This window comes from Hibiscus syriacus, unplaced genomic scaffold (genome assembly GCF_006381635.1).
Source record: "Hibiscus syriacus cultivar Baekdansim isolate YM2019G1 unplaced genomic scaffold, ASM638163v2 tig00110773_pilon, whole genome shotgun sequence".
NCBI lineage: Eukaryota > Viridiplantae > Streptophyta > Magnoliopsida > Malvales > Malvaceae > Hibiscus > Hibiscus syriacus.
The window spans coordinates 408,797-423,335 of NW_024062855.1; the positions used below are offsets into that span (position 1 = coordinate 408,797).

The 14,539-nt window shown below is 34.8% G+C and overlaps 2 protein-coding genes and 1 long non-coding RNA gene across 3 annotated transcripts; all 3 read left to right on the plus strand.

Annotated features, from left to right (window-relative positions):
- The first annotated feature begins 6,592 nt into the window (after positions 1-6,592).
- Positions 6,593-10,656, plus strand: LOC120139771 (protein DETOXIFICATION 42-like). The gene is made up of 10 exons (XM_039154906.1): positions 6,593-6,684; positions 6,976-7,097; positions 7,520-7,720; positions 7,893-8,050; positions 8,210-8,345; positions 8,689-8,785; positions 8,882-8,982; positions 9,172-9,335; positions 10,378-10,449; positions 10,534-10,656. Exons 1-10 carry the CDS (start codon positions 6,608-6,610, stop codon positions 10,654-10,656), a joined length of 1,251 nt encoding a protein of 416 aa, XP_039010837.1. The 5' UTR covers positions 6,593-6,607.
- Positions 10,657-11,572: 916 nt separating this feature from the next.
- Positions 11,573-11,987, plus strand: LOC120139787. Its single transcript, XR_005517668.1, has 3 exons — positions 11,573-11,659; positions 11,739-11,860; positions 11,940-11,987. It is a non-coding gene; the product is annotated as an uncharacterized LOC120139787 (long non-coding RNA).
- Positions 11,988-12,428: 441 nt separating this feature from the next.
- Positions 12,429-13,235, plus strand: LOC120139772 (fasciclin-like arabinogalactan protein 12). Its single transcript, XM_039154907.1, has one exon. It carries the CDS (start codon positions 12,498-12,500, stop codon positions 13,233-13,235), a length of 738 nt encoding a protein of 245 aa, XP_039010838.1. The 5' UTR covers positions 12,429-12,497.
- Positions 13,236-14,539: the final 1,304 nt, after the last annotated feature.

A 14,539-nucleotide genomic window follows, 5' to 3' on the forward strand; every position in this document is an offset into this window, starting at 1 on the left:
GTTTTTCCAAATTCTAACCTGAAAGCCTCCAAATTAACCGTCAAACCCAAATATGCTTAAGTAATTAAATGTTTTAATTTTGGAAAAAATTAAGGTAAGACTTAGGACTGATAAATTGTTATTGTTTGAAGGTACTAAAGACTTATCTGACCGTTCGACCCAGCTCTTCTCAATCCGTTAGGCCACGAGAGTCGATAGTCACTCGTATGAACTGTGAACTTTTTGAATACCCTGATTTATAATATTACTTCAAGATTAACTTTGATTTCTATAAATTAGGTTCGAGCACTGTAGCAGAGCGTGATGAGGTCGGTGCTTAGTTGTTTTACTGTGTGCCCTATTTTACGAGATATGTTCCCTATGTGTTATTCGATAGCTTATCTGATTTGATATATATATTTCACTGAAATTTATGATTCAATGGATGATGATTTATGAACTATGATGGAATGATGCGTGATATTTGAAAGATTATTTTCACTGGACGATATTATTTTACCGAATACGGATCATGGAAATCTTTTCTTATTATGTGAACTAATTTATGGGGATATTATATGGGTAGACTGGAGTATGGAGGTACAACCCTGATCAAGCTGGTAAATCCTTAAGAACCTAAGACGGCTCTTTGGTAGGCTTTCAGGACCAAGATGTTCCCTTAGGTTGGCTCCTTATACCCAATGGATATAAGGTTGCCATATGGATGCAGTTTTGGGGAACTGTATATGGTGTAAGGGATGAGGGTATACTATGTGATTTAATAATTTATGTTTTATCAGGATTTCCATGATACTTTACTAGACTATTACTTGATGGTTTTTCATATTATGTTTTTATTGTACTAATGGGACACACTAAGCCCTTAGCTCACTTTTCAAATTATTTCCCCCCTTTCAGATACTTGTGGATAGGCACCGATTCAGGCATTCGGAGGATCGACACATTATAGAAGAACTTTTTGTTGTAATGTTTCTATCATCCGAATTGCTTTTAATTATGTGACATGGGCATTTATTTTGACATAATCATTTTATGATGATGTTTATGGATTTTGCTATTGTAATTTAGGTTTATGACATGTTTTGTTTATGTAACTGTTTTTTTAGTATTATATTTACGAGTTAAACTTTTATCGTTATTTATTTTACTTTTATAAATTTTAATTGTAATATGGTTTTAAATTGTCGAATAACGTTTTAGAAAAATGTTTTAAGAAATTTTAATGTAATTCACTAGACTTGGTCGAAACCCATAGACTGGGTCTAGGGGGTTACACAAAGCAAGTCATTGTTGAAGACCACGGTGCATGAAAACCATCAGTCTATCCTGTTGAAACCCCGACTGCAACAGGAGAGTCTGTTTCACACTCGTGGTCCTTAGCAATTTCCTTTCGGGTTATAACTCTATACTACAAGTCACCCAACTATTGATGCTTTTTTTATTTCATCATCATTTTTTGGGTAAGTTCGTAATAAGGTTAATTTTTTTTTTAATTTTAATCATCATCATCGAAACAAGTCACTTGATCACTTAAAACTTCATAATATTTATATATTCTATCAATTTGATATTAATTCAAAATAATTCATCAAATTTACTCCTGATTTTAAATATTTGAATCAAATCCTAAATTTCTCATCACTCTTTGTTTGTCTTCTTCTTTAACTAAAAGAATTTTCTTTTTGCATGTTTCTCTTTCTTTTTCTCAAAATAAAAAACAATTGAGCTTCGAATATAAAATCAGAAAATATAGTACAAAAAGCAGGGGGAATAAAGGATTCTATTTTTTTTAGTTACTGATCATTTTGTGTTTAACCCATTTTGAAAATATCATTAGTTTCAATTTTTCTAGCTGGACAAGCTGGCTAGATTGTACATGTCAGAGATTGTTAGATTGAATGGTGTTCCGTTATCTATCATTTCTGATTGAGATCCAAGATTCACTTCGAAATTCTAGAAGGCATTGCATAGGGCTCTGGGTACGAGATTGGATTTTAGTATAACTTTCCATCCACAGACTGATGGTCAATCTGAGTGAGTAATTCATGTCATAGAGGATATGTTGCAGGGCTGCGTGATTGATTTTCATGGTAGTTGGGAGAACTTTTTGCCTCTGACTGAGTTTGCTTACAATAACAGCTACCAGGCTAGCATTTGTATGGCACCGTACGAATCACTCTATGGGCGTAGATGTCACACCCTGATTTGTTAGACTGAGTTGCGTGATCATAAGACTTTGGGACCTGAGTTAGTGCGTGAGACGGAGGACACAATCATATTGATTTGTGATTGCCTGAAAGAGAATTTGACAGACAAAAGTCTTATGCTGACCATAGGAGGAAAGATATTCAATTTGAGTTAGAGATCAGGTCTTTTTAAAAGCATCTCCATGGTAGAAAGTACTGAGATTTGGGTAAAAGGGTAAATTGAGTCCAAGATTTATTACATCATTTCGTATCTTGAAGAGAGTAGGACATGTTGCATACCAGCTCGTGTTGCCTCCCAAGCTCAGTCGTATCCATGATGTATTTATGTGTCAATGTTGAGGTTCTATCGTCTGGACCCAAGTCACAACATTCAGTTAGAGGATGTTGAGTTGAGACCAGATTTATCATATGATGAGGAGCATGTACAAATCTTGGATCGAGATGAGAGAGCGTTGAGGAACAAGCATATTTCGATGGTAAAGGTCCAGTGGAGGAACCGAGGTCCTGTAGATGCCACATGAGAGACAGAAGAAACCGTAAAGACTCAGTTTCCACATTTGTCTACTCTAGGTAAATTTCGAGGACGAAATTGCTTTTAGAGGGGAGAATTGTCACAACCCAAATTTTTAGGAAAAATAGAGAATTAATTAAAGATTTATTTGGTAATTTAAGGACTAGATTGAAATCTGATGAAGTTAACATACCATTTTAGGAAGTTTTGATGAATGAAATGACTAAAATAGGAAATTAACCATTTCTTATTACCACTAAAAATATAATTACCTGATTAGGTAAACCCCAAATTATTTCCCAAAATCCCTAAATTTCCCTAATTTTCTTTAACCTTAACCATAATTGTCGCTTTCCACGGTCGATTCCCTGCCGTCAGGCTATCTCTGACTGTCATCATCGCCCACATTCGACACGTCATCATCCAGCGAAAAAAAGCCCAACCCCTAATTTACCGTGAAAAGACATCTAACGCCACGAAACCCCGTCAGAAGCTTCACATTTTCCCCCAGCGTGCCTTGATTTTTCGGTGATTCCGATCGAACTGACGAGTGTCGTGCCTCATCGCTTCCACCACCTTATTCAACGACGTCGTACGACCAAAACCCAATCGATTTAGTCCCTCATCGTCACGCCTTCATTAACCGTCGTTGGTGGTAAGTTGATTTTTTTTAATAAATTTGATGTCTTTCATGTGTCGATGTTGAGGTTCTATCGTCCGGACCCAAGCCACATCATTCAGTTAGAGGATGTTGAGTTGAGACCAGATTTATCATATGATGCGGAGCTTGTACAATCTTGGATCGAGATGAGAGAGCACTAAGGAACAAGCATATTCCGATGGTCAAGGTCCAGTGGAGGAACCGAGGTCATGCAGATGCCACCTGGGAGACATAAGAATCCGTAAAGACTCAGTTTCTGCATCTATTTACTCCAGGTAAATTTAGAGGATGAAATTTCTTTTAGAGATGAAGAATTGTCACAACCCAAATGTTTAAGAAAAATTAGAGAATTAATTAAAGATTTATTTGGGTAAAATTTAGGGACTAGATTGAAATCTGATAAAGTTAGTAGACCATTTTAGGAAGTTTTGATGAATGCAAGGACTAAAATAGGAAATTAGCCATTTCTTATTACCAGTAAAAATATAATTACCCGATTGGATAAACCCCAAATTATTTCCTAAAAATCCCTAAATTTCCCCAATTTTCCTTAACCCTAACTGTCACTTTCCACAATCGATTCCCTGTCATCCGACCATCTCCGACTGCCGTCATCGCCCCTATTCGACGTGTCATCATCCAAAGAACAAATCCCAACCCCCAATTCATCATGAAATGGCATATAACACCACGAAACCCCGTCGAAAGCTTCACATTTTCCCCCCAACGATTATATTTTGGCGATCTCAACCGAACCGACTAGTGTCGCGCCTAACCTCTTCTACCACCTTATTCACCGACATCGTACGACCAAAACCCGATCGATTTAGTCCCTTATGTCGTGCCATCGTTAACCACATTGGGGGTAAGTTGACAGTTTATTTTTAGTAAATTTGATGAGTTATGTTGTGTTTTTGGGCTGGAATTGATAAATTTGATTGTGTAGTTGAAATTAGAGTGATCGACCAGTGATAACGGCCCCTATCGCCATCGCATGAACCACCACACGTCGATAATGCGTAGGGGTCTCCAGCCTGTCCAAGAGAATTCTGGAAACTGTTTCAGGCAGAATCGACCCGCCTGCCCGACCCGTTGACTGTTGACTTTGACCGGAAAAATTAAATTTTTTGAAAAGCCTTATTTTATTTTTTCGACGTCCTGAGCTCGATTTTGAAGTCTGTTTTGCCAAATTCTAACCTGAAAGCCTCCAAATTGATCGTCAAACCCAAATATGCTTTAGTAATTAAATGTTTTAATTTTGGAAAAATTAAAGTTGCCCTATGGACACAGTTCTGGGGAACTGCATATGGTGTAAGGGAGGAGGGTATACTATGTGATTTAATATCTTATGTTTTATCAGGATTTCAATGATACTTTATTGGACTATTACTTTATGATTTTTCATATTATTTTTTATTGCACTAATGGAACACACTGAGCCCCTAGCTCACTTTTCAAATTGTTTCCCCCTTTTCAGATACTTGTGGATAGACACCGATTCGGGCACTCGGAGGATCAACACTTTATAGAAGAACTTTTTGTTATAATGTTTATATCTTCCGAATTGCTTTTAATTATGTGATGTGGGCATTTTTTTACATACTCATTTTATGATGATGATGATAATGTTTATGGATTTTGCTATTGTACTTTAGATTTATGACATGTTTTGTTTATGTTAATGTTTTTTAGTATTATATTTACGATTTAATCTTTTATCGTTATTTATTTTACTTTTATAAATGTTAATTGTAATATGGTTTTAAATTATCGAATAACGTTTTAGAAAAATGTTTTAAGAAATTTTAATGTAATTCACTAGACTTAGTCGAAACACATAGGCTGGGTCTAGGAGTTACACAAAGCAAGTCATTGCTGAAGACTACGGTGCATGAAAACCATCAGCCTTCCCTGTTGAAACCCCGACTGCAGTAGGAGAGTCTGTTTCACAGTCGTGGTCCTTAGCAATTTCCTTTCGTGTTATAACTCTATACTACAAGTCACCCAACTATTAATGCTTTTCTTCTTTCGTCGTCATTTTTTTTGGGTAAGTTCGTAATTAAGGTTAAGTTTTTTTTTAAATTTTAATCATCATCATCAAAACAAGTCATTTGATCACTTAAAACTTCATAAAAATTATATATTCTATCAATTTGATATTAATTCAAAATAATTCATCAAATTTACTCATGATTTAAATATTTGAATCAAATCCTAAATTTCTCATCACTCTTTGTTTATCTTCTTCTTTAACTAAAAGAATTTTCTTTTTGCATGTTTCTCTTCTTTTTCTCAAAATAAAAAACAGTTGAGCTTCGAATATAAAATGAGAAAATAGAGTACAAAAGCAGGTGGGGGAATAAAGGATTCCATTTTTTTTTGTTTTTAATTACTGATCATTTTGTGTTTAACCCATTTTGAAAATATCATTAGTTTGTATATCTTATTCGAAGGTTTGATTTTTTGTGTCATTGAGAAATTTAAGTTTTTCTTAAATTTCTCTTTTGTAGATTTTTCACCAAACTTTTGTTATATCAGATCATCTCTATGTTCATTGAAATTTTAAGGTACGGTGATCAAACTAAATACCATAATAGTTAAATGACAAATGATGTAATTTATCCTTTTTTTTAATAATATAAGTTCTTGCCACCCTCTATTTTGTGTTTTTTAATACAAAGTTGTTAGCTTCTCTACGTTGATGAATAACTTATTGTTAATTTAAGTATTTTCGTTGGAGTTCTGGGCTTTGTTCATCTAAGGGAGGTTTATGCAATACCTGGCCGTGTAGAAAAAAAAAATAATCTGACACCGTTAGTTGAGTTGAACGACGATATTTTATGTTAGAGGTCGAACTTTTAAAATTTTAAGAGATAATAAATTTATAAAATTTTAAGGACGAAAATATATTTTTAATAGAATATACATAGAAAATAAAAAATATATATAATTATTTTAATGTTTAGGGGCGGGTGCTTCCACCCGCCCCTTTGGACCATCTTATTTCCTCGTTTAATTTGTGTAAGTCCATTTCGATCCCTTTGATTTCTTTCTCGTTGTTTCTTTTCTCATTCCTTGGAAGTTCCACTTTGCATGCATGAAGACTGTCACAATTGTAAGAAGGTGGTGAAATTCCAGCCATTTAAGATTTTTCTTTTAAAAAAAAGTTCTTGAGGAAGTTTGAACTTGGTACACACCAATTACTTATTGGGCTGCCACACTGTATTCATGGCGGTTGAATGCATTTTGACTCTGTGGAACAATATGGGAAAGTTACCCCTTTTCATATTCTTCAGAGATTCAAGGTATTCTTCATTTCCCAGATAGTATTTTTATTTTATTTTTTTCTTTAAATCTGCCATATCCTTCTGCAAATTTAAACGTTGTGCTTGTTGCTCAAGCCTCAAGCCTTAAATGGAAATAATTTGCTTCTGGTTTAACCTATTTGGAAAAGCTTAAAACGATGATCATGGTTGAAAATTTAAACCCAGATTTCCATTTCAAACCCAAAAAGGAAGTAAAGTAACACATGATCACCATCGATCTGAACATCACTTGGGCAGTTTTGTTACTCTTTGATCATAATAATTTTGCAGGAATGTTCTGAAAAAGGATGAACTAGGCATAGAAATAGCGAACATAGGATTACCTGCAACATTTGCTTTGATGGCAGATCCTATTGCTTCTCTAATAGACACAGCATTCATTGGCCGCATAGGTTTGTGCTCACTTTCTTCTACCATGATTGTGTGATACATTTATTATATCATTGTTATTGCAGTGTATATATGAGACTTGTACACTTTCAAAAATAAAGTCAGCTTATTTTTAGTCTATGTTTATCATATTCGGATCTGCGTCGCATATGGGTATGTTCATTATGATTCTGGAAGATAGGCATCCCGAAGATGATATCACTACAGGGTCTGTCAATTTATAAGTTCTGTTCATATAGTTTCTGAATCATCAATGTCTTGGTTATCTGTTTCGATATGTAGCTGATATTTGCGATTCTCAGATACCATTTAGTTACTCTATACGATTATGAATGCGTGAGATTTCATTAATGATCCACTTCCGAGTTAGTAATCAGTTAATAAGATTTGATTTCATTCTATACATATAAATCTTATCCTATAGGTGCCATGGAGTTAGCTTCTGTAGGAATTTCGGTTGCAATTTTTAATCAAGTATCAAGGATTACCATGTTCCCACTAGTCAGTATTACCACTTCTTTTGTTGCTGAGGAAGAAGCTACTATTAAATCTACTTCTGAAGCGGAAGATTATGAAAATGTTGGAAGTAATCAAGATTTTGGCCTGGAAATGGTGCCTCTAACTGGTATGCTTTCTACATTCGCTCTCCCTGGGCTAATCTGAGTTTTGATAAATTGCATTCTTAGACAAGGTTCACTTGCATGAGGTTCTTTCACCATCTTGATTATATCTGCTACATTTAGCATGTTTTGGCCCATCTATAATTTTATCATTGAGAATATAAATGTCATTTGTAGGCAGCAGTGACATGAAAATAGCCAAATCCGAGGACAATAGAAGACGTGTACCATCAGCATCTTCAGCTCTGGTTATTGGTTGCATGCTTGGAATACTTCAAACTTTGTTCCTTATTTCCACTGCTAAACCTCTCTTACGTTACATGGGCGTAAAACCTGTGAGTGTTCATTTTGTCTACATTGGATTAGCCTCTTGAAGTGAACTTACCCTAATTGGTCCCCGAGAATCTAAACTGCTGCATCTCTAATATTTCTCTAATTTGATTAGCTTTCTACTTTTCTCTTAACAGCAATGATACTGCTTTTGCTTTGTCCAGGAATCTCCTATGCTCAAGATAGCCCAACAATACTTGACATTACGATCACTCGGTGCTCCAGCTATTCTTCTTTCGTTGGCTGCTCAGGGTGTTTTCCGGGGATTAAAGGATACTAAAACTCCCTTTTATGCAATCAGTAAGCAAGCTTCCGTTATAATTAATTTGATTGTGCTGGAAATCAAAAGCAGCTTGTGGAGATTTATTCAGACAATCCCCTTGAAAGGAATTCATTGAACGGGACTATTTATTATTTGAAAAATATCATTTCCATGGAGTTCAATGGATGTTTACATTGCACCTCCATCTGCAGGATCTATTAAAGGCTGCCATTGCAAAACCAATTTCATATCCTACTTGTCCTTTCGGATTATCAATCATGCATTATGAACGCGAAACATTGTCATACAAGGAAACTCATTATATATCATAGTTTGTGAGCAAACTACCCCTAATAGTTTTTTTTGCAATTTCTAATGCAGTCATTGGAGACTCGGTGAACATTCTTCTCGACCCCATATTCATATTCACACTTCGTTTGGGGGTCAATGGTGCAGCCATCGCTCATGTAGTTTCTCAGTAAGTTATTTTCTTTTTGTTGCGTCGGCCCTATCATCTGTCTGGTCTTTTAATGTGTATTCATCTGGTTAATAACTTAGTGCATTGTATTTGTAGGTATTTAATTTTTATCGTACTCATTTGGAGATTAGTTGAAAATGTCATTCTATTGCCTCCAAGTTTTAAAGAGTTACAGTTAGGTCGATTTCTTAAAAGTGGTGAGTGCTTTAATTATGGTTATTTAACGAACTCAAAAGGATGTTTGATTGTTCGACGTAAAATTGAATTCAATCGTTTCAGTTGGATTTTGTAATCCAGTTTTCTTTCCAAATGATTTATCTGCTGGGAAAAGGAAAATGATATAGAACACTTGCAGGACTATGATATATTTGATGTCACCAATTCAGGATTTCAGCTATTGGTTAAGGTAATATCCACAACATCTTGTATAACCCTGGCGACTTCATTAGTGGCTAGGCTGGGGCCAAAACCAATGGCTGCATTTCAGGTTTGCTTGCAGATGTGGGTGGCAACCTCTTTGCTTGCCGATGGACTGGCTGTTGCAGCACAAGTAAGATTTTATTTTAATTTAATGAACCACCTTTACATTATGTTTGCCCCCCTACATATTTTTACAAGTTCTTCTCCTTGGAAGTTGGCTTTGTTCGGAACCAGTCAAAATCATGATCTTCCTTGCTTTCCCTTCATCTCTTTAAGCCATAGAATATGTTGATTACAATAGTAGAGATGTGGTTGGTGGACTCGAATATGGTGGCGTAGGTCCCTTGTATGGAAGGTATTTTTTTAGATCTAATACGGATGCTCTAATATGGAGGGGGAAAAGAGCCCTCCAAAGACCTATTGAGAAAGGGGAAGAAAATCGTTTTTTTTGGGGAGGAGAGGGGGAAGTTAAAGCATAGGGTGGTTGTTGAGTGTAATTGATGGGATTCAAATAGGTCCACGAATATTATTTATTATTTATTTATTAGAGGTATAACACTTGTTCCATCTTAATCGAGAAAGCGTTATACATTGATTCTATTTGAGAGTGTTTATTTCCTACGCACCACATGGACAGAGTGAATTTGAGACATCGTTTGTGTTGGTAAAATCTTGATAGGATTGTGGGGAAGATGAATGGTTCAACCCCTATGATTTGGGTGGAGAATCGTGCCGAACTCTTATGACGCTCTGACATTAAGCATCAATTAAGAGCTTTCGAAAGACCAATATGATGAATAGATACCTTAACAATTTATAAACGATTATTTTGTTAATTTAGCACCACGTAGAGAATATCAATATGACTGAAAATTTGGTAGGTGCAACCACCATGATCATCTTAACATAGAGATTTCATTAAGGAGGCGTCTCACACTGTGAAAACTAGACAATCAATAGTGGGATGTGACGATTTATGATCATCCCAAAAAAGGCATCTCACTTTATGAAAACAAGGTGACCAACGGAAGGATCTACCAGTTCATGATCATCCCAACAAAGGGGAAGAGAGCCCTTAGAGACAGTCATAAAATGATTTTTGATGACTGACTATTGATGGGGGATTCAAATATATTATTTTTAAACTTCAACATATTTCTTACCTTTTCCAGGCAATCCTTGCAAGTGCATTTGCGAAGAAAGATTATGAAAAGATAGTGGCTGCTGCTTCTCGTGTGTTGCAGGTATTAACATTACATTAACATTAAACTTCACTTGTTTCACCTTTGCTTCATGCTCTAAATTCTCCTTATCATATCTATCTTCAGATTGGTCTTCTTTTGGGGCTTCTGCTATCATTTTTTCTAGCAGCTGTATCACAACTTGCTTCCACTTTGTTTACCAAGGATTCCGATGTTTTGAACCTCATGAACATCAGCTTTCCGGTATAGCCCCCTTAATCAAAATCATAACAACATTTTTTGGCTTAATATAAAGTGTTCCAACTATATCGCTTTTTCATTTAGGTGTCTAAATTTTTTTTAGTCAATGTAGGTGTCTAACGTTACCAATGTTATCATTTTAAGTTTCTCGACTATTACAAAAGTTAAAAAAAATTGTTATCTTACATGTCTCACATTTATTTTCTTTTCTTGAAAATTTTATTTTAAAAAATTAGTATTATTTAAAAAAAAGCATAATTTCTTTTTGTAAAACCTCGAAGACACCCTAAAATCCCTTATTATCGCCGTCCGTCACCAACATCGTTGATCGGCCACCACCAATGTCACAAATGAATATGGAGGCAACGTGGTTTCCACCCAAAGGTTCATCAGTCATTATTGATTGTGGTTTAAGGATTGAATATTTGAGATTTTAGGGATTTGAGTTTATGAATTTGGGAATTTTGGGGTTTGAAACGACAACGAAGGTGATGATCGGTAAGTGGGTAGGCAACAACAAATTATTGACCGTTTGACGATGGATGGCTGGAGATGATGGAAAACGAGAGTACTTGGGATTATAATTAGGGATTTTAAGAATTTCATTTTTTTATATATATATATATATATATATATGTTTTTTAATAATAATAATTTTAATTTTTTTTAAAACTATTTTTTTTTAAATATATAAATGCGACATGTGTCATATATCAATTTTTTAACTGTCGTGATGGATCATCCACTTAAAATGGTGATGTCGAAAACATTAGACACCTATAATAATCGGGGAAAAATTACTTAAATGAGAAAATATATATAATTTGAGATGCTCCAGTTTTATTTATTAAGACATATTATTTTCTTTGTTAGAATACTAACTTGTTGGGTCATCAACATTTTCTTGTGGATTAAGGTCATTGCAGTAACTCAACCTATCAATGCTTTAGCCTTCGTTTTCGATGGAGTTAACTACGGAGCTTCCGATTTTTCATATTCAGCCTACTCCATGGTTAGTTCAATTCCAACCTGCATATAAACAAAACCATAATATCCAACAGCTTTTTCTATCCCATTTTTCTTTTTCCTAGGTTGCGGTTGCAGTCGTGAGCATCTCCTGCTTGTTCATACTATCCTCCAGCCATGGCTATCTCGGCATCTGGATTGCTTTGACCATCTTCATGTGTTTACGTGTGTTTGTTGGTCTTTTGAGGTGATAATTCAACTGTGGTTTCATTTATCTGATTCTGAGAAATTTCAGTATGATTCTAACACTTCCAATTGTTCTTCAGGATAGGAACTGGTATGGGACCTTGGTCTTTTCTCCGGAGCTGAGTGCTTCAAATGCATTATTTCGTTGTTTAGGAAAGACGAGGGATTGTATATGTATATAAATATATCAGTTTGTTTTACTATTCTATTTTAATACAGATTTTAATTAGTCAAGAGCTCCTCATCAACTAACACATGCAACTCAACCCAACTTGCTTCTTTATGGTATGCCTTGCAATCAAAACAACTATATTTTGGCTCAACATATGCATGCAAGTGAAACTAAACTTCACCGATCAAGTACATATTATTATTATTTATTATATTTAATTAATTTGATATTCAAATTACTTATTGATCTAATATTCGATCTAATATTTAGATATTATATATATTTTTTAAATTTATTTTAGATATATAAAGTTGGTAAAGTAATAAAAATAGAATCTAAACTTCACCAATCAAACTTCAAATTTCTTTTACTTTAACTTTCTTTCCAAGCAATCTATGGTTTCCCTTCACCTTATAATCCCTTCAATTTCCCGTTGTTTCCATTGCTAAATCAACACTTTCCAACGATGGTGATAACTAAGCAAAACATAGACCTCATCTTCACTCTCTCATTTCTCTTCTTTTTCCATCTCCATTGCTCAATAACTTCAGCTCAAGCTCCGGGTCCGGCACCGGCACCGGCACCTATGCCACCCGGTCCGCCGGACGTCACCAAAATCCTCGGAAAAGCCAGCCAATTCAACATCTTCATTCGTCTTCTAAAATCCACCCGAGTCTCCAATCGTCTCCTCGGTGAGCTCAACAATACGGACGATGGGAAGACGATTTTCGCACCGACAGATAAAGCTTTTTCGAGCCTGAAATCCGGTGAGCTGCATTCACTCAACGATGAACAAAGGGTTGCACTGGTGCTATATCATGTCGTCCCAACTTACGTCCCATTATCCCAATTCGTAATCATTAGTAACCCTATGAGAACTGAAGCTGGAGAGAGTGGCGACGGTGAGTTCCCTCTCAATGTCACCACTGCAGGGAAAACGGTAACTCTAATGACGGGGCTGACGAAATCCAATGTTGCCGGCACCATTTCCGCCGATGGTCAGCTTGCTATTTATCGAGTGGATCAAGTGCTACAACCTTTGAAAATCTTCGCTCGTAACTCTTCAGCTCCTGCACCTGCACCTACACCGGGAAAGTCTTTGATGGGAGGTGATGTTGGTGAGAAGTCTGAAGCTTTGAGCATTGGCATGCATAATTTAGCTTTGCTTGTACTCTGTGTTACGACTTTCTTGCTTTCTTCGTGATGGGGAAATTTGGGTAGCTCAATTTAATGTGGGTGATTTTCTCCACGGATTGTGATTTAATTTCTTTGTGAGTGCTTGTTCCCTTCAACCTCCGCCAATAATATCTGTAAAAGAATTCTCTCTTTTTTAATGCAACTCCTACTATTATTGAACCTATTGATAAGTGATCTCAATTATAAAGACTATTATTCTTGTTAATTTCTAGAAATTCTTTACATTGTTCATATTTTTGTTTAAAATTTTAGACATCATAGGTTTCATCATCAGGGAGTTTATACTAAATACATATATATGTGTGTGTTTCTTTATTCTGGATAACAAGATTTTTGTTCTAACCACTACATTAATGTGTTTCTCATGTCCAAGTAATATGCTCAGGGTACCAGAAAGTGCTTTAAACTTAGAGAGAAAAAAATCCAAAAACTTTCTTTTTTTGATAAAAATGAAGGCCTCGATAAAAACCGCCTTCATAACCGTCAAACAACAAAGACTCAACGGACATTGGAAGGAGGAAAAGAATGTTTTAAAAATTTTATTGCATAAGAACCAAGTACAATAAGATCATACGACCACCCAAAATCGATGGCAGCCCACTCAACTCATTGATATAATATTAGGTCCAATACAACTTTACAACAAAATCATGGTAAAAGAATTATAATATCTAGTATATTTATATATTCACATGCTATTAACAGGTGCATCGCATTCAAAATTTCATAATTAATATCGTATTCAATAATTGACATTACAAGTATTAAACAGGCTAACATAATATAATAAATAACCCTGTATTATTTATCCATGATTAATAAAAGCAAATTGATAAGAACACGAATGAGAACAAATATAGTAAAAGGAGAAATATGTATTATTTTCTCAAATATGAATTGTATATAATAATTTCTTTAAACTTTATATTTATAAACCTAAAGAATAAATATAATATGGAACTCTAACTTCAATGGACATTAAAAATTTAATAATAAAATATATCAAAATTTCATTTAATACATAATATTTAATCATAATAAATACATATAAACAGTTATTTATAACCATCATTGATTTAAATATTACTATATTAAGAAAACCTTGCAATTTAACATTTAAAAAGTTAAAAGGTAAATATAAAAGCTTTATTCGTTTAATGCACGAAATATAATTCCTAGAATGTCGGAGAGTGGATAGAGGCTGTCCCAATATTATTATGTTCAGATTTTCTTTTCTTTATTTTTCCCGCAAGGAAGAAGGAAATTTGAGCTGTTTCCGGGCGTTTCAACTTTCATTTCGCGGTTTCTACC

Excerpts from the sequence above, each read along its gene's own strand:
- LOC120139771 (XM_039154906.1), top strand. The coding sequence starts at position 6,608 with ATGGCGGTTGAATGCATTTTGACTCTGTGGAACAATATGGGAAAGTTA. Across the intron at positions 7,098-7,519 it reads AGCATTCATTGGCCGCATAG|GTGCCATGGAGTTAGCTTCT; the intron begins GTTTGTGCTCAC and ends CTTATCCTATAG. Across the intron at positions 7,721-7,892 it reads GGAAATGGTGCCTCTAACTG|GCAGCAGTGACATGAAAATA; the intron begins GTATGCTTTCTA and ends TGTCATTTGTAG.
- LOC120139772 (XM_039154907.1), top strand. The coding sequence starts at position 12,498 with ATGGTGATAACTAAGCAAAACATAGACCTCATCTTCACTCTCTCATTT.